The 18,336-nt window shown below is 35.2% G+C and overlaps 1 protein-coding gene across 1 annotated transcript in view; it reads right to left on the bottom strand.

Moving 5' to 3' along the window:
* Nucleotides 1-18,336, bottom strand: part of ZFC3H1 (zinc finger C3H1-type containing) — a 62,392-nt gene that overhangs the window by 22,074 nt on the left and 21,982 nt on the right. The window contains exons 6-20 of the mRNA XM_075551273.1: nt 16,173-16,296; nt 14,339-14,436; nt 12,766-12,975; nt 12,397-12,561; nt 11,077-11,214; nt 9,080-9,201; nt 8,557-8,706; nt 4,823-4,997; nt 4,445-4,576; nt 3,129-3,671; nt 2,936-3,045; nt 2,082-2,213; nt 1,856-1,977; nt 599-700; nt 192-311 (exon numbers count right to left, since the gene is read on the bottom strand). Of these exons, the coding sequence (XP_075407388.1) occupies nt 192-311; nt 599-700; nt 1,856-1,977; nt 2,082-2,213; nt 2,936-3,045; nt 3,129-3,671; nt 4,445-4,576; nt 4,823-4,997; nt 8,557-8,706; nt 9,080-9,201; nt 11,077-11,214; nt 12,397-12,561; nt 12,766-12,975; nt 14,339-14,436; nt 16,173-16,296 (2,443 nt within the window). The remainder of the gene's footprint in view (nt 1-191; nt 312-598; nt 701-1,855; nt 1,978-2,081; nt 2,214-2,935; nt 3,046-3,128; nt 3,672-4,444; nt 4,577-4,822; nt 4,998-8,556; nt 8,707-9,079; nt 9,202-11,076; nt 11,215-12,396; nt 12,562-12,765; nt 12,976-14,338; nt 14,437-16,172; nt 16,297-18,336) is intronic.

The following is an 18,336-nucleotide window of genomic DNA, read 5'->3' as shown; positions in this document are numbered from 1 at the left end:
GCGCAGCATGGCTCTTAGCCATGCAACCAGGGCACCTATGTAAAGCGCAGCCCTAAATTACGAAGGGCTCTGCTGGCCACAATGGCAATGTTATCAACATGAAAATTGGTCAGAAAATACACCAAAAGACTAGCAAAGGTGGAACTCCACAATTTTGAAAGTTGTACATCTTAAATTACAAAATGTCTTACCATACTTAATTGGACCTACAAACTGTTCCTCGTCACTACTGAAGTTATTCTCTGAAATAGGTTTTCTCCAAAACTTTGGCTTCCACTTTCTTTTCTCTTTGTACGTTGTAAATGGAGGTGCTAAAGCAGATAAAAGATGTTAGTTGATAAAACAAGCATTCTATAGTGGTGAAGGCTACTCAAAAGCAAACTTAAAATAGTCACAATAACTATACAAGGGGACTTTTAAAAGTTTGTGGTAAAAAAAAACTCCTTGATCTTTTAATCCCATTTTTCTATGGACTTTCTGAAGCCTCCCGGTATTAGCTAAAAATTGTTAAACTGAGAATATAATTTTTATCAAAAAGTTGGCTGCCAAAAAGAAACCATAAGTTTATTTTTAGAGACCCATACATATATATACTTACTATGACCTTTACTTTCATTGACATTGCTAACAAGGAGAATAGACATCTGGTCCACTGACATTCGATCTTTGTTTACACCAAAGAGTTTCTCAACATATTTTTCTGCAATAGAAGCAGTATACTCTTCATAAAGAACATAAATGACATAGGTTACATATTACGCAGTATAGGCTAATTAAAGAGCTTAAAATAAAAATTAGTTCAAGGATTTTTTTAAGTATACATAATTATTAGGAGCCCTTGTAGGTGGCAGTGTGGGAGAGAATGATGTCAGGAGGAAGTCTGCTCCTATAAAGATTTAGTGTCAGAAAACCTATACATAAGCTCACTATGAGTTGAAATCAACTTGATGGCCACCAAACCAAACTCACTGTCAAGGAGTCAATACTGACTCAAAGCAGCCCCCCTGGTGGTTTCTGAGAGACGGTGTCTTTTTATGGGAATGGAAAGCCTACTCTGCCTCCCATGGAGGTGCTGGTGGCTTTGAACTTCTAATCATGTGGACTGCAGCCCAACACAATCACTACAACACCAGGGTTCCCATACATAGTTCCACTAAGAGTTGAAACCAACTTGACAGGAGTGGGTTTGATTTTGAATATACGCTGGTCCTTAGAAACATCGAGAATGTAAGCCAACAGTTTAACTACAGTCAGAAATCCTACCACATTGTTGTACCCAATTGGGGCTGACAAAATGCATCATCGGAAATTAACCCAGTACAAATTCAAGTCCCAAATTAGGAATGACTTTATAAAGTCATTGATTTTCCCATCAATCTGAAGAGTGTGGTGACAGTGACAGTGACAGTGAATGTAGTGAAGGTTGATTTCCTTTACAGCCAAAGGGTTTCTAGTTTAAGGGTTAGTATTTGACATCGAATAGTAGGTAACCTGCGCCTTTCACAATGTTAATTAGTCACATGTCCATGGAAATCAAGTTAGTATTTTTCTTTAAATAAATTATCTAAATGAGCTCCGTCCAAAGAATTTTCTGCAATGGCAAAAATATTTTATATTTGTGCTTCACCCCCACTGGTCAGACTAGCCACATGTGGCTGGCTACTGAGCACTTGAAACTAAGTACATTTTAAATTTTATTTCATTCCATTTAATTTAAACATAAATACCAATATGTAGCTAGTGACCTCTGTACTTACTTATTATAGGTATTCATAGATACATACAACTAAATATAAAATACTTAAAACTGCCAACTCAAATGTTCACATGGCAAAGAACACAAGGTATAAAAAACCTGCAGCAGCAGCAATTTCTTCTTCTGTGCTTGTATCTGAGCAACCGATCAAAGACAGATTATATGACAGGATGTCTTGGAATAGTTGCTTTCGGCTAAGTGTGTAGTCTTTCGTATGCTGCCTAAGATAAAATGACAATGCAGAAAAGATAATCACTTACATATCAAAGGTAACCAATCAAGACTGGTTTCTTTAACTGAAAAGGTTCATGGAAAAACTACTCACCACTGGCAGTCATCATCATTACAAGTTCCTGTTAAGTCAAAGCGGCAGAAACACTGGTCTGGTTCAATCATATTACTGTATGACACAGAGCTGAGGGGAAGTTTCTCCTTGGTTCGGTAATAAGGACTAAATCTAAGGAGAAAGGATGTGGACCGGACATTACATTTCATAAACATAGCTCAAGAACAATTTCATTATTCTTTCTCAATGGAAATTTCTATAGTTAATATCAAAAGGAATTCTAGAAAACAGCCAAGCTAACCAACAGTAGGGACAAGATGCTTAAATAACTCAGATAAGAGAAAACAGGAAAACTTTGTGTTTTAAAAGTAGTTTTTCCACATTGATGAAAAGCTGTATAAATCTTGTATGCATTACAAGCAACACAAAAGGCAACAAAAAGGTCGACACTTTGTGATGAGTGCATTGCCAAGTTTATAGTGAAATCACACCTACTTTGCAGCCTCACACTTTCTAGAAACCTAATGATAATCTTTTACAAAGTTAAAGATGTAAGAATAACTGAATTGTGTGATGGCTGGTTAATGCATTCTTTAGCTCCAGTTGAAGTAAAATTCAAAATCCTCAAAAGGATCATTATTTTTCCTAAAAGCACATCAGCAATCAGCATTCTAGGTTTCAGTCTCACCAGAGGCCAGAAATAGCAATTTCAAATAACTGATGAGCTCAAGCAAACTCTCAATATTTTTATAATTTGCATTTTCCCTAAAAGGTTGAGTCTATTTTTCAGTCCATTATTGAACTTTTTTTCATAATCATCAAATATTTATGAATCCATCTTTAAGAACCAAGTAGCACTCCCCAAATAAGAGCTTACTGCATCTTTTGTATACCTGTAGGATTTAAAAACTAGAAGAGGGCTGTGGTAGGGTCTAAAAGGACATGGCTTCCCTTCTATTGTTTTACTCTGTGCTGTGAGAAAATCCACATCCACGGATATCTCCTGTAAAAGAAAACAAAGATTTTATAGCACAAATTAAAGGAAAGTGAATTCCAGATTTTATAGAGTATGGAATGTTTGATTACCTGGCCACAGAAAACCTTCTCCGTAAGGCCTGTGGTAGTTTTCAGAATCAGTTGTTTTAAGCTGTCAGCTTTTGAATATAATTTTTGCAATTCACCAATTTTTAACCCTAGAAAAAGTTCTGGCTTTTCTAAATTATTTTTTGTAGGCTTGTTTATGCATTCTTTGTTAGGTGTGTCAGTGTGTTTAAGATTAGGTTTAGTAAAAGAATTGGATTCTAAGAAGGATCTTCTTCGTTCTCTGTTTGAACCAGACAAAATTTCATCATCAACATCATTTTCCTCAGTGTCCAGAGTTAATTTATCTTGAGTCAAATCATGAAGTGATGGCTGAGGTAAAGAAAATTCAGGTTCCTCCTCCAGAACCATAGCAATGTTTAGTTGTTCCTTTGCTTTAAGGGCACGGGCTTCTTTTAATTTCTGAATTTTCAGGGCATATTCATATTCTAGCTTTTGCAATCGTCTTTTTTCCATTGCAATTAGTTCTGCTGAATGCTTTCTTGGACTTGAAATTGGAGAATTGTCCAGTCTCATCATTTTGTTTGGCTGAAGAAAAATAAGCATTTTATATCACTGTGATATAAAAAACACTTTCTGGTAAGATTTGTGCTATTGCAATTAAAAATAAAGATGAAACATATATATACATATATGTGTATATATTTTAAGACTACAATGTCTTTTAAAAGCAAGTGCCACTCCCCCACCCCCGCCAGGAGGACGAACAACAGAAATGTGGCTAAAGGGAAACAGCAGTTGATGTACGATATGAAATTAATAATAATTTATAATTTAACAAGAAGCCATGAGGGCGTGGGGTAGGGAGATGATACCAAGGGCCCAAATAGAATTGTTTAGAAAATAAGGATAGCAACAAATGCATATAAATATGCATGATACGACTGATGCATGAATTGATGTAAGAGCTGTAGGAGCCCCCAATAAAATGAACTTCAAACAATAAAAGCAAGATTTGATCTTATTCTCTTATAATTGGCAAGAGTAACTTTTGAGTTATTTTATACATCTCTCACCCTCAAACACATCATAAAAATCTCTGTTTAAGCTAAGATAGAGAATGCTTTAGAAATTGTACCGTGAGTAATAATTCCCTGAAGGTATGGGAAGTGGGGGGTAGCTGATAGACTGTTGACTACAGAGCTTTACAAGGGGACCAAATAACGGAATTGCACAATTATACTTGATTTAATTGAATTATGAGTTGTTATATCTATAAGAGCTCCCAATAAAAGGATTAATAAAAAATCAATTAAAAAATGCCTGGTTTCCAAGATACAACAGTTGTATAAGCAACTTACTCCAAGGCGATCTTGTTCCAGTTTACGTTTTCCGATTTCTTTACTAGCCACTGCCTTTGCTCGAGCAAGCTCTTCTCCATACTTCAAAGTCAGAGCCTTCTTAATGGTAACACGTTGCTGAACTTTGTGAATCTGAAAATGCATGGGTAATTCTGAAAAGGTAAATGAAAACTAGGCGAGAAAATACTTTCTTTTTAAAATAGCAGTTTTAGGTATTCAATTGAAAATAAAAAATATTCCAATGTATCTCTCCATGAAAAGATATATGATACATTATCTCTAGGGCTTTAGTTTATAGTTGTTTTGTAAAAAAAATTGGGCCCACCAATGTATAGTAAATACCAAACTACAATGCTTTTCATTTTTTTAAAGTATTACTTGTTCCTGAAGCTTCTTCAAAAACATTCTGTTGACACTGAGAATTTTTTCTGTTGCTTGAAGCTGCTCCGTGAGTTTTGTAATCTTTGTTTCAGCATTTCGAACAGATTCTTTCTTCCTAGCTTCTTGCTGTACCAGATTTTTTAAAACAGATTCATCTTTCATCAAGAGAATCCTAGTTGGAGGAAAAATTACTTTTTGTTATAAAACTTTAATGACACCATCAATAACAAAAACTGCATGGTATTCAGGGGGCTATTACTTAGGTATTTTTAACCTGTATGTTTCATTGGTCGCATAAGCATTCAAATTGACACTGGCTACATATTAGGAAAGCAACAGCCGGTCTGATCTTTACAAAAAATAAAAATATCCACTACTGGATAACGTGACCTACAGCTGAAAAATTCCTAATAAGTGTTCAACACTGTAAGAAATGTCACTGAAGTGTGTGACATTATTTTTGAAAGGTTATCTAATTTACTTCTCACAATTTAAAAAAAGTTCAACCGTGGCTAACCTGATATCAAGCACACTTAATTACCATATAATCTCTAACTCATGCTATCCAAAGCAAGGCAGGTAAACCAAAAGGGAAGACCAATTTCTAAACAAGCATATAGACAGACATATGTTTAGAATTAAGATGAAAAAATTGGAGGAAAGGGCTATTGTATGGCTATAATTTCAATGTCTATCTTTTAAACTATTGAATATTATGGTTAAATAATGAGGAAGCTCCTTCTAAAGTTAACAAAGAACTACCATATTATCTTGCAATTCCACTGGTAGGTCTATACCCACAGAATTTATAGCAGAGACTCAAACATATACCTGTATACCAATGTTCATTGGAACATTATTTACACTGGAAAAATACAGAAACAAACCAAGTATCCAGTAACAGGAGGATTTAAAAAAATATGGTACACATATATAATGTATTTTAGTCATAAAATAAAATTTCTAAAATATGCTAAATATAAATTAACCCTGAAAACCTTATGCTAGGCAAAATAAACCACACACAAAAGGCCAAACATCTCTATTATTTTATATGACATACCAACAACAGGCAAGTTCACAAGAACAGAAAATATGAGATTAGATTAGCAGTTACCATGGACAGTGGGTAGGGGAAAGGGAAGTTATTGTTGAAGGTACACCGTTTCTAGTTGGGATAATAAAAAAATAAACTGAATATAGAGATGATGGTTCTAACAACATTGTAGATATAACTAATACTACTTAATTATACAATAAAAATGGGTACACCTATAAATTCCACATTTTAGCCTATTTTTAATGAAGCATCTTTCCCATAATAAAAGTAACATAGTTAAACAGTCACAACCACTGATATCTAGAATGATCAGAAAATTAGAGAATGTGTTAAAAGATAATGAATTGCTTTTTTAAGTTTTCATTTGCTATGAAAGTTGCAGAAGAAATGAAACAAAGAATTTATTTCAACTTCTTTTCAACATATACCATACTATTTCTCTTATTTTGGTGAGTTACAAACGCAAAGGCATTCAACTGGGTAGATAATAACACATTATGGATACTAATGCTAAGAACTGGAATTCCCAAGTACTTCATTGTGTTCATCTGGAACCTGTGCATAGACAGAGAGGCAGTCATTCAAACAGAACAAGGGAATACTGCATGGTTTAAAATCAGGAAAGGTGTGAATCAGAGTTCACCATACTTATTCACTCTCTTATTCTGAGCAAATAATTCATGAAGCTCGACTATAAAATGAACCGATTGGAAGAAGAATCTTTAACAATCTGAGATAGAGATGAAACCATATTTCTTGCTGAAAGGGAAGAGGACTTTTTGCATTTACTGATGAAGGTCAAAGACTACATCCTTTAGTATACATGGATTCCACTGCAACGCAAAGAAAACCAAAATCCGCAACAAGGGACCAATCAACAACATCCTGGGAAATGAAGAATCGAACTTGTCAAGAATTGCATTCTACTTGGGTTCACAATCAATGCTCATAATAGCAGCAGCCAAGAAATCAAACGATGCCTTGCCAGAAGACCAAACAAATGTCTTAGAAGTTCAGCCAGAATGTTTTCTGTAAGTGAAGACGGCAAGGCTTTGCCTTCCCTACCCTAGCCATGTTATCAGGAGGTGACCAGTCCCTGGAGAAGGTCAAGTAGACGGTCAGCAAAAGGAGGAAGACCCTGAGTAAGACTGACACAGTAGCTGCAGCAATGAGTTCAAACAGAATCTATGTGAGGGTGGGGCAGCGCTGGGTAATGTTTTGTTCTTCTGTGCAGAGGGTTGACTTGAGTCAGAACTAAGTGGACAGCATCTCCAACAGTCACTACCATATTTCATGAGGCAATTGTTCGGGTTTCTAACAGCAGAACAACTTTCATCACAACATACCGTATTTTAATTGACAGCCTACTTTCTGAGTGTACAAAATAATGGCACATCTAGATGTAATGAAACATAACCTCTCAAGACAAATAATAACCAAGAAGGCATTTATAAACACTATTATATATGCATTTTATTTTGTTCCAAATATTTAATATCTAATATCTTTTCCTAACTGGAAAACAGAACAAACATTATAGTCCTTTTCTTTATTAACTATGAATGGATGAACTTCTGAAGCTTGTTTTAAAAACCATTAAAATTGCCTAAGTATTATTGTTAGTGATCATTCAACATTATGGGTTAATTCACTACTCTAATCACTTTTTATAGTCAAAGCCTAAAGTTTAAGAATTAATCAATTAGTTAACAGAAGAGGTTAGGAAAAGTCAACCTTTTCACAGAACCTTCCTATTTTATTTACCTCTAAAAGGGAACTATAGCTTTTAGTTTAAGAATTGTTGATGTTAATTAAAATCATTGTGATTTTCCATCATCTAATGATTTTCTGGGTGCTTGAGATGAAAATAATATATCCACATGTATGTAATTATATCTCTGAAGTAGTGGCTTTACATGTACACTAAAGTGAAGCTGCACCTCAAAGCATTTTGAAACTCCCTGTGACCAACATTATAAAACATAAATTCATATCTTTGTACTTTATGATGCCATCATAATGCACTCATGCATTTTATTCACCATTCTCACTACCAGTGGGTTGATTCTAACTCACAGCAACCTCATAGGACAGGGGAAAACTTCCAATTCGGGTTTCCGAGATGGTCAATATTTTTTAGAGTGGAATCTCTCATCTGTCTCACACGGAGTGGCTGGTGGTTTTGAACTGCTGACCTCGTGGTTAGTAGGCAAACACAATACCTACCACCAGGGCTCATTCACCAAACTATGTAATAACTATTTTCAATATTTAAGCCCATTCTAAACAATAAAAATATGCTTCCATTGAGCTTTTTTTTTTTTTTTACATTTTATTAGGGGAGCTATTTTTTTAATGCCAAAAGTTTTAAAGAAAATTTTAAAAGCGGCGTTTCAAAAATGTCTAACGATGGGTGAACCATTCATAAATCTCAAGGGGGCATTTCTCCTTTAAAGGCATAATTTTGCTTGGTAATTTATTTTAACATTCTAGTAATATAATCTACATAAATAATCATTCAAAACAGAGATTTCTGTCATCTTACCAAGTGTTCAAAATAAGAATTTTTAATCTTACAGCACGCTTAATGATGACATGCATCACAAAATTACAACCCCTAATGAACGAACAAATCGACAATAACAGTATTTACTCAAATTGGGAAGCTCACCTATGTTTTTTAAGTTTTGCTTCAGCATCCGTAACCTGCTTTGTAACCATTGCTATTCTGCCAATTCCATCGATTTCCCCATCGGAATTTGCTGGGGATGATGAACTCGTCTTCAGCTGATCTGATTTAACCAAACGTTGTTTCTCACGACTAAAAGAATTAATACAGATTGATTACACTACACAGAAAATTGACATTTAAAATAGAAACTTACTCCATTTCATAAGGTAAAAATATGAATCATACTCATAATTTTGAAAGACCAAAATATATGATCCAAGTTGGCATTCAAAGCTGATCCTATACTTATATGCTTTAATCTTTCTATAAGCTATTTACATCTCAACGCAGTATTTACGATTAAGATGATCATCTGGCTCCCCCTCCTGGGTGATGAAGCTAGAAAAAATTCCCTTTGCATCTACGACAAAACTATATAACTCACTTCCTAATGTCAATCAACTAGAGGAAATTTTGAAAATAGCATATACCTTTAAAGCTTATTACACAAAATACTACTTACTTGGCAATCTCTTCTTTTAGCAATCTATATTCAATTTTCTTTTCTTCAGGTAAAGCTTCAGGCGTTCGCATAGGATCGTTTTCTTTTTCAGATTTTGGGGGTACTTTCGGTTTTGAAGCTTGCTAGAAAACATTTTAAGTCAACCAAGTAAGTAACACCAGACACATTGCAACCCAGCCGACACTTCTATTACCTTATTTCTTAATACAGGTAACTCCTGATTTGCAAAGTCAGGTAAAAACTGGTGTGTTTAAATTACAGTGAACTATAATTGCTGCCATTCCCCCCTGGTTTTAGAAATATGTACTGTATGCAATACCGAGTAACTGTACAATTATGTGTAATGTTTCAAACTCGAAAGACAAAGACTGGATTTATAAAGACGCTAGTAATAGAAGACAGTAATAATCAGCACTGAAGAAAACAATCTGACTTTATCAGAATTGACTTATTAAGAGTTGTGAGAATGTAACCCTATCGTTAGTCAGGATAACCTATAACAATATATACATTCATTGTTGTTTACCTTTCCTAATTTTAAAGACAATATTGGCTGCTAATCAAGTTGCACAGTTCACACATTAGTCAGTAGCTATAATTTCAAAAATATTAAACTATTTTTCACAACTGTTGCAACAGAAATACAATAGAAAGATGAAAGTTTTATACTTTGATCATAAACTTTAATAACACTTATTTTCTGGTAATATTAATTTCAAAATAACAATAAATTTCCTAAGCATAAAAGACAATTATTAGGGGCTACACCCCCAAAATGAAATTTTCCCCCAAAGCTATATATTTACTTTTACAACCTCATCACCCTCAAAGTACTCTCCATTACACTTAATACATTTGTCAAATCTGCATTTCCATTTTTGGAAGCCTTTTTTTTTGTTTTGTAAACCCTTTCTCAAACGCATCTGTTTGGATGGCTGACAGCATCTCTCCTTTTTTCTTCTTCACCTCTTCTACTTCATCAAGTTGCTGTCCTTTCATGTCCCTCTTCATTCGCAGAAACAGTAAGAGGTAGAAAGGAGAGCGGTCAAGTAGGTACGGTGCATGGGGCAGGATAGGCATGCTGTTTTGGGCCACAAACTGGCACAGAGATAGATGGTTGTGTGAGCAGGTGCATTGTCCTGATGGCAAAACCTGCCCCACCGACCGTCTGCCAATAACCAGGCCCTTTTTCTGTCGCATGCTGTTACACAATCTTTTCAGAACCTCTAAACAAAAAGTTGATTAAGTTTGACCTGGTGGTATGAAGTCAAAGTCCAAATGCAGTCCAGGTCCACATTTTCGTTCGTTTGGGAAGTTCGCAGACATCCAGAGTGAGGTTTGTCATCAATCGACAATCACTCTTTTTTTCATTTCACCTTCTTTGAAGTGAGGAAACTAATGCACACTTTAGTTTTCCCACAGTGCTGTCCTTAAATGCTATGGTCAACATCCTAAGAGTCGGTGGCATTTTCCCAAGCAGAAAACAAAATGTCACAGCCGCACACCATTTTCTTAAATCAGCCATCATGAAAAACAATGTTTGAGCAAAACTGCTTATACAAAAAATTCACTGTGACCAGAGAGAATCTTCTCAACAATGTCACTGGGTGCACTAACTGAGAGTGGGTAGCTCTCGTTGTTCACCTAGTAGGAAAAATATGTACTACAAAAACTCCGCTCTGCCCAGCATAGTTCTGTTTTTTTTTGGGAGGTACCCCTGGTATATTTTGTGTTTTGAAAAAAGGGACTAGTCGTTATATCTAAATTTATACATAAATCAATGTACACAAGAGGGACTTCAAAAATGTAGTCCAAATATTTCATAATCTTAAGTTCCATTTACTAAAAACTTTTTAAGCTTCCTTGTATGATCTTACCACCACATACTTAAAATAATTCCATAACTCATGAATCAAAATGTGTTTAAAGTATAGCTTTCAAGAAATGAACTTAAAGTCGATAAAGACATTGTCTCTCCTTGTTCTTGGTGCACTTACTTCAGCAGTCCGCCTTGCTTCTTTGATCATGGACTCCAGTCCACCAAAGACACTGTTTGTGGACTTGGAAGCCTCCGCATCAGATTCACTGTCATCTGAATCATTGAGTGTCACAACCACTGACTTATGTTTTGGAAGCTGGAAAGAAAATATATTTGCATACTAATAAAAATGTCTCTTATTTTCTAAGTTCTACCAAAATTAACAACATGACCTTGCCTAAGTTACTTAACCTCTTTGGATTGCAACTTGCAAACATAATAATACCAATGGGAACCGATGACAAGAATCTACGTATGGCCTCCTCCCTGGGGGACAACAGAGAAGAGGGTGGGAGGAGACGTCGGACAGTATAACACATGACAAAATAATCATTTATGGATTATCAAGGGCTCATGAGGTAGGGGGGAGTGGGGACGGAGGGGGAAATGAGCCACCGATATTAAGGGCTCAAGTAGAAGGCAAATGTTTTGAGAATGATGATGGCAACAAATGTACATATGTGCTTGACACAATGGATATATGAATGGATTGTGGTAAGAGTTCTATGAGCCCCAATAAAATGATTTAAAGTTTATGATTCCCTCTAGTTACAGTACATAATTCATTTTGTCCCACTCCAATAGTACTAACTATATGAAAATAAAATACTTTTTCAAGAAACTACTACAATCATCTTCCTAATTTTTATTTTATTTCTCTAATGAACCATGGTGCCATCTAAATTACTTCTTTTACAACAAAATGATATTTAAAAGTAACTACATTAAATTACAAAACTTTTTCACTTTTATAGTTACATATAAAGAGTTAGTGAACAAAGTTGGCTTTTGAACAGAGCGTTAAGATTTCAATTTGGCTTTGCTCTAGGTATTGTATTCAAGTTATGAGAAAGTAAAGTGAAATGAAATTTGCCATTTCAATCTCCTAAACACTGTTAACACCACGATTATTTTCCACTAACTATAGTATACTCAATGATAAGAAAATATAAGCAAAAATAAAGACAAAAAAATCAGAAATTACAATTTGCTAAACTGACTCGAAAGAACATAGAGAATCTGAAAAAACCTAATTTCTTGAGAAGAGGTTAGGGTAGGGTTTGAAGAAATGGAAAATATATCATTCAGTCCAAGAAGCACTATAAATCAGTTTTCAAATGAAGAAGCTGGTTGCTTTCATTTTATGATTAAGAAATGAAAAGATTATAAAAAATATAGACAAATATTTTGTGTATAAATAAAACAGGATAGCAAAATTTTACATAAATTTCTAACAAACTATTTAAGTAACAATAGGTTTAAATGTTTTTGTTTTTACCGAGATGACAGTTCGTGGAAGACGAGGTCCTCTGTGAAACTTAGGGTTCTGTATCCGAGGCTGAGATACTGTATTAATACTGACTATTGATAAATTACTTCTTGGCACAGGCTGTGAATTGTTCAGAACTGGAGGTGAAGGTGGGTCACTATTACTAGATGCTTCCTAAATAAGTAAAAAACAGAACACATTTAAAAAATTTTAAAACCTTCTATAATCATTAAAAATCTTGAACCAACTAGTATCAGACATAGTCCTTTTTTCATCTTTGCTGAAAAGCCCAACAAACCTCCCACCAAAAAGTAAAATACAGGGCTACTCAAAATCAAGTTCAATGGCACCACCTACAGGTCCAAATGCCTGAATTACCTCTGGTTTAAAAGCCCTCTTATTTGCTAGAGATTTAAGTAGCTCTTCTCGAAGCAGCATTTCTTCCTCCTCTTCTTCATCTGCAAAAGGTGGTTTTGGAGGCTGTTCTGGGTCTTCTGGTGGGAGAGGCGGTAGAGGTGGTGGAGGAGGTAGAGGTTCAAGAGAAACACCCAAGCCTTCCACATATGGCTGGTTCAAAGATGGAACTGACTAGTTGTTTTTAAAAAAGAAGACGTAATCACTATATTGCAAAATTTTTAACTCCAAATGCTTATTTCGGATATATTAAATTACAAAAAGATAAAACTTAGGTTAATTATTTTAACTCTAAGATTAATGAATGAAGTATATTTTGTAAATCTCAAAATCTAGATTTCAATCTTAAAACAAATTATCTTTGCAATTACAAAAAAACCACACCAATACTTGAACTATTTAATTTATGAACATCAAAGTAACTATAAAGTCTTTTTATGTTCCCATTCTTATCTCCACTTAGCAAGTCAAAAGACATAGAAATCAAGTTATACAGGGTATTTCCCAACAAACCCACTGCCGTGAGGTCTTCACAGCAGTGATATAAAACACAAAAACAGTCCATAGGGTTTCCAACGCCATAACTCTTTAGTAAGCAGACTGCCACATCTTGTTCCTACACATTGCCTAGTAAATTCAAATTATGAACTTTACGGTTAATAACCAACTGCTTTTACCCACTGTACCACCACTTTCCTCTAGTAAACTACCTTGAAACAAGTAGACCTATTGATAATCAGGAGCACAAAATAAAATTTTTTGTTTTCTTTTCTTTTTAAAGAAATTATCTATAAAAAACATATACAGAAATATGATTTGGAACAGTTTGTTACTTCAACAATATTTAAATATTTCTCTTGACATTTGCGTATTTATTTTCCATAACATCTCTATTTTCTCTCTCTTGTCTCTCTGTTCTAAGATTACTGTCACCATCCACTCCCTAGGGAGACACTAGGCATTTACCTAGGACCTGGATGAAATGACAGAGCACCTCTCTGAATCCTAAAAATAACCTCAGAACTTTTACTTTACGATTCTCCCCTACAGCTAGGACCACCCTTTTTCGTAAATGGGGATGGGTTATTTCTCTTAAGAGGAAAATCGGGGAAAGAAATTTACTTCCACGGGTTAAGTGTTTATCAAACAAGAGATTAAATTTTCAATGCATCCTTAAAATTCCAAATAGTAGTTAATTCTAATTCTGCTTTGGGCTAAATTTTCTGAGACACTACTTGCTGAGAAGCCAAAAAAAAAAAAAAGGACACATGTCAGGTACTGAAAGAAAACCAACAGGAGGTTAATTTATGGACAACCTATCAAATGAACAGCCTGGGAAAAAAATACCAACTGTCCATTCTATAGTTCCAAAACTTTAATCCTGGTTAATAATTCTGATTTTTAAAAGCCGTCTTTAACCATAATCACGTATTATATTAACTGCACACCAATATTTCAAAACAAAGCAGGACAGAGACTGTTAACAAATTAGAATACAAGAGAAAAACAAGAGATTTTTCTATCAACTGAAACTTACAGAAACCTGAGGTGGTGGAGGCAAAGAAATGGATGATGTTGAAGAAAAATATCCCAAAGAACATTCAGAGAAAAACGGTGGCTGCACTGGTGAGGGAGCTGTTTTAAAAACAAAAACAGGGTAGAAGGGGAGGAGAGAATAAATAATTCAAAAGGAAAAGTTAAATGCTATGGTATCTTTGAAGAATTACGTTTAAGTAGAGTGCACTTTGGATTTTATACCAAATTCTGATAAAGTTTTTAATCTCTATGATGCCGCTTCCATCTCTTTAAATTGCCCTTAATAAACATCAAAAGGCTAGCCATTCACTTTAGCTGGCTTTCAGTTTTTCCAAGCGCTCTTTATTCTGCTTTTTATAGCAGGGGACAGAGCAGGTAAGGCTACATACATTTTAAGATAATAAACAACAGTTCCTCAAATTTCACCAGTGGCATAACAGAAGGAAGAGTGTTGTGGAGACCTCAATCGTTCTCTCATGTGGGTCAAAAAGAGAGTACTGAAATGACAGAAAGAAAACACTACCTAATGTATGTGTCCTCACATTTTAGCAACAACTGCTGCTTCTCCAAGCCAAATGCATTCTCTAACAACCGAAGCCTCGTGTATCCAGAATGGGTCTCCCACTGCCAGACAAGAAAGAGGCAGCTTCTAGGATGTGCAACCTGAGGCACAGCTCTGATCACTTCTCACCAGTCTTTCCTGAGATGCACTGGTGCCGCTTTCCACCTCCAAATTCTCATTTACCATCACTGGAGGAAAAGAGAAACTCTACAAGCAAGAAAGACTCCTGCCCCCAACTAAAGCACAGAGTATCTCAGACAGAGTGTTACGAGATCTAAGTTTATGTGTGTTGTTTCCAAAGTTTTTGTTTTTTTTTAAACATTTTATTAGAGGCTCATACAACTCTTATCACAATCCATACATATACATACATCAATTGTATAAAGCACATCTGTACATTCTTTTCCCTAATCATTTTTTCTTTTTTTTACATTTTATTAGGGGCTCATACAACTCTTATCACATCCACACATATACATACATCAATTGTATAAAGCACATCCGCACATTCTTTCTCCTAATCACCCTCAAAGCATTTGCTCTCCACTTAAGCCCTCTGCATCAGGTCCTCTTTTTTTTTTCCCCTCCCTCCCCGCTCTTCCCTCCCTCATGAGCCCTTGATAATCCACAGATTGTTATTTTGTCATATCTTGCCCTATGCGGAGTCTCCCTTCCCCCCTTCTCTGGCACCCATCTCCCAGGGAGGAGGTCACATGTGGATCCTTGTAATCAGTTCCCCGTTTTCAACCCACTCACCCTCCACTCTCCCAGCATCGCCCCTCACACCCCTGGTCCTGAAGTTATCGTCCACCCTGGATTCCCTGTGCCTCCAGCCCCCATATGTACCAGTGTACAACCTCTGCCCTATCCAGCCCTGCAAGGTAGAATTCGGATCATGGTAGTTGGGGGGAGGAGGCATCCAGGATCTGGGGAAAGCTGTGTTCTTCATCGGTACTACATCGCACCCTAACTGACCCATCTCCTCTCCTAAATCCCTAGTTTCCAAAGTTTTAAGAGCAGCATTCTCATCTTTTACAATCTTCACTTTTCAGGACAGTAGGTCAGTTTACAAAATTTAAGTAAGCTGTCTAGAAAGAAATGCTTGGCTTGGAAATTTTGTGATCTGTTCCCTAAGCGATGACAGAAGCAATTAATGTCTAGGATTATACAATCTACCATCAAACCTCACTTTACTTCAAAAGTTCGGGGAGCTATTTGACTATTATCTAGTAAGAATTAAAAACATACAAATGTTTCACATTTTGACACTTACCTGGAGAATTGGTTTCACTATCTGTATCCATAGCAACTTCTTCATAATTATCATACTGATAAATGCTTCCTCCACTATCAGTAGGTTGCTTATCTAAGGACCGCCTCAAGTCAGGATCTGAAGACTAAGTATACAACAAAGTTTCTCAGTTTCAAAACACTTTCCTGAGGTTCTTCCTTGGTAGAAATTAGAAAACAAGTTATCTTCTAGGGAATAGTATCAAAGATCAGTCTCCTAGTTAGAAACTTTCCTATCACATCTGTTTTTGGAAATCCAAATTAAATAACAAATACACTGTGGTTCATAACTTAGAGCTGTCTCAGAGAGATGGACTAGAACAGAGCAAAGATTACTTACATCAATGACATTTCAGTTAGTTGTTATTCATCTATAAAATAAAACCAAGTTCTTGAGCATTTAATAACCTCTAATAGCAAGACTAAATGAATGCACAGTGGGGAAGAAGGGGGAAAATGAGCAGCAGATATTAAGGGCTCAAGTAGAAGGCAAATGTTTTGAGAATGATGATGACAACAAATGTACATGTGTTCTTGACACAATGGATGTAAGTATGGATTGTGATAAGAATTGTACAAGCCCCCAATAAAATGATTAAATAAAAAATAGTATTTACATTAAATAAAAATCAAAACTATCAAAAAAAAGAAAAATGTTTAGAATGTTTTCAAACGAATCCAGTAACACAGTTTAATTAGGAATCAACTAATGATAACTAAAATGCCACTAAAAACTTTGAATTGACAGGTTTTGAAATCTGTTTTTAAAACAAAAACGAGCAAAACTTTTCCAGATGAAGAGCAAAGCACAAATTATCACTAGAGAAAATCTATCAACACGCCTGTTAAAATTCTAAATATGAATATTTGTAATACTCCTTACCTAGCCAAATCAAATTCCTGACTCTCTCCAATTAGCATTTACTTTTAATAACGTTTAATATTTTTAAAGCTCAAAATTCTGAACACTGTCACTGATAACAGCACTAGATAAATAAACTGGCAGCTCACTCTGGTACACTATCCATAAAACAGAGACTTGCTAAGTCACCAGCAATGTCTTATACAATGCTTAATAATTACTGAATACAAAATCAGAAACACACTTCTACCACTAGTATACATGTATAGATAGTAGTGTACACATAAACCACTACTATATGATGATTCAATAATACTTTCTGAAATAGTTCATTCCAATTAATCTGGTACTTTGCGGATTCTACATTACTAAACAACGAAAAATTAATGAAATTCTACCGCTATGCTTTAGAGAACAGTCATTTTTTAAAATAAAATCTTTACTACAATTTAGTAATCCTACTTACTTTTAAGCAGAAAATTATGAAAAAGCTAAAAAATGTTTCCCTAACCATAATTTTATAGTCTTCTTTCCATTTCTTCTACTTTTATTATTCCTTCTTTTTAAAATAATTTTATTGGGGGTTCATAAAACTCATCACAATCCATACATACATCCATGTATCAAGCACATTGTACATTTGTTGCCATCATCATTCTCAAAATATTTTCTTTCTACTTGAGCCCTTGGTATCAGCTGCCCCCTCCCGCCCCCTACTTTAACATTTCTAACTACAAAAGACTCAGCCCCAATTATCACCTACTTCTCCCATTCTGCAAATCGTATCACAAGCTGTATCAAACACAAGGATAATATCTTAGTGCTGTGCTGCTAACCCAAAGGCTGCTGATTCCAACTCATCGGAAAGCGCTACGGGAGGAACATCTAGGTAGATAGGCTCCCGTGGAGATCATAGGCAGCTCCTGAATTATGAATGAGATTCGCTCATGTACCTTAAGAATTTGTACGTTATGGTTAATGTTAAATCTTACTTTAGTGCAAGAATTTAAAAGATGCATTAGCAACAAATGAAGGTGATTTTGGATAAAGAATTTGTTGGAGAAGCAAGCATTAATCTAGTCTTTCCAAGTGAGGACCAATTTACCTATCATTAGATAAGGGCAAAGATTTGCTAGTGAATTTGACATCCATAACCCAGGGCTAGCAGTACAACCTAGAAAACACTGCTGGCAATTCCTATTCTGTAAAGAAAGATTATGAGTCAAAATTGACTCAGAAGCACCTTACCTTATACAAACATCTAACCTAAGATTTTTTTTTAATT

Source organism: Tenrec ecaudatus, chromosome 6 (assembly GCF_050624435.1).
Source record: "Tenrec ecaudatus isolate mTenEca1 chromosome 6, mTenEca1.hap1, whole genome shotgun sequence".
NCBI lineage: Eukaryota > Metazoa > Chordata > Mammalia > Afrosoricida > Tenrecidae > Tenrec > Tenrec ecaudatus.
Note: the sequence above shows the minus strand (reverse complement) of the source record. Positions and strands in the feature narration are given on the sequence as shown.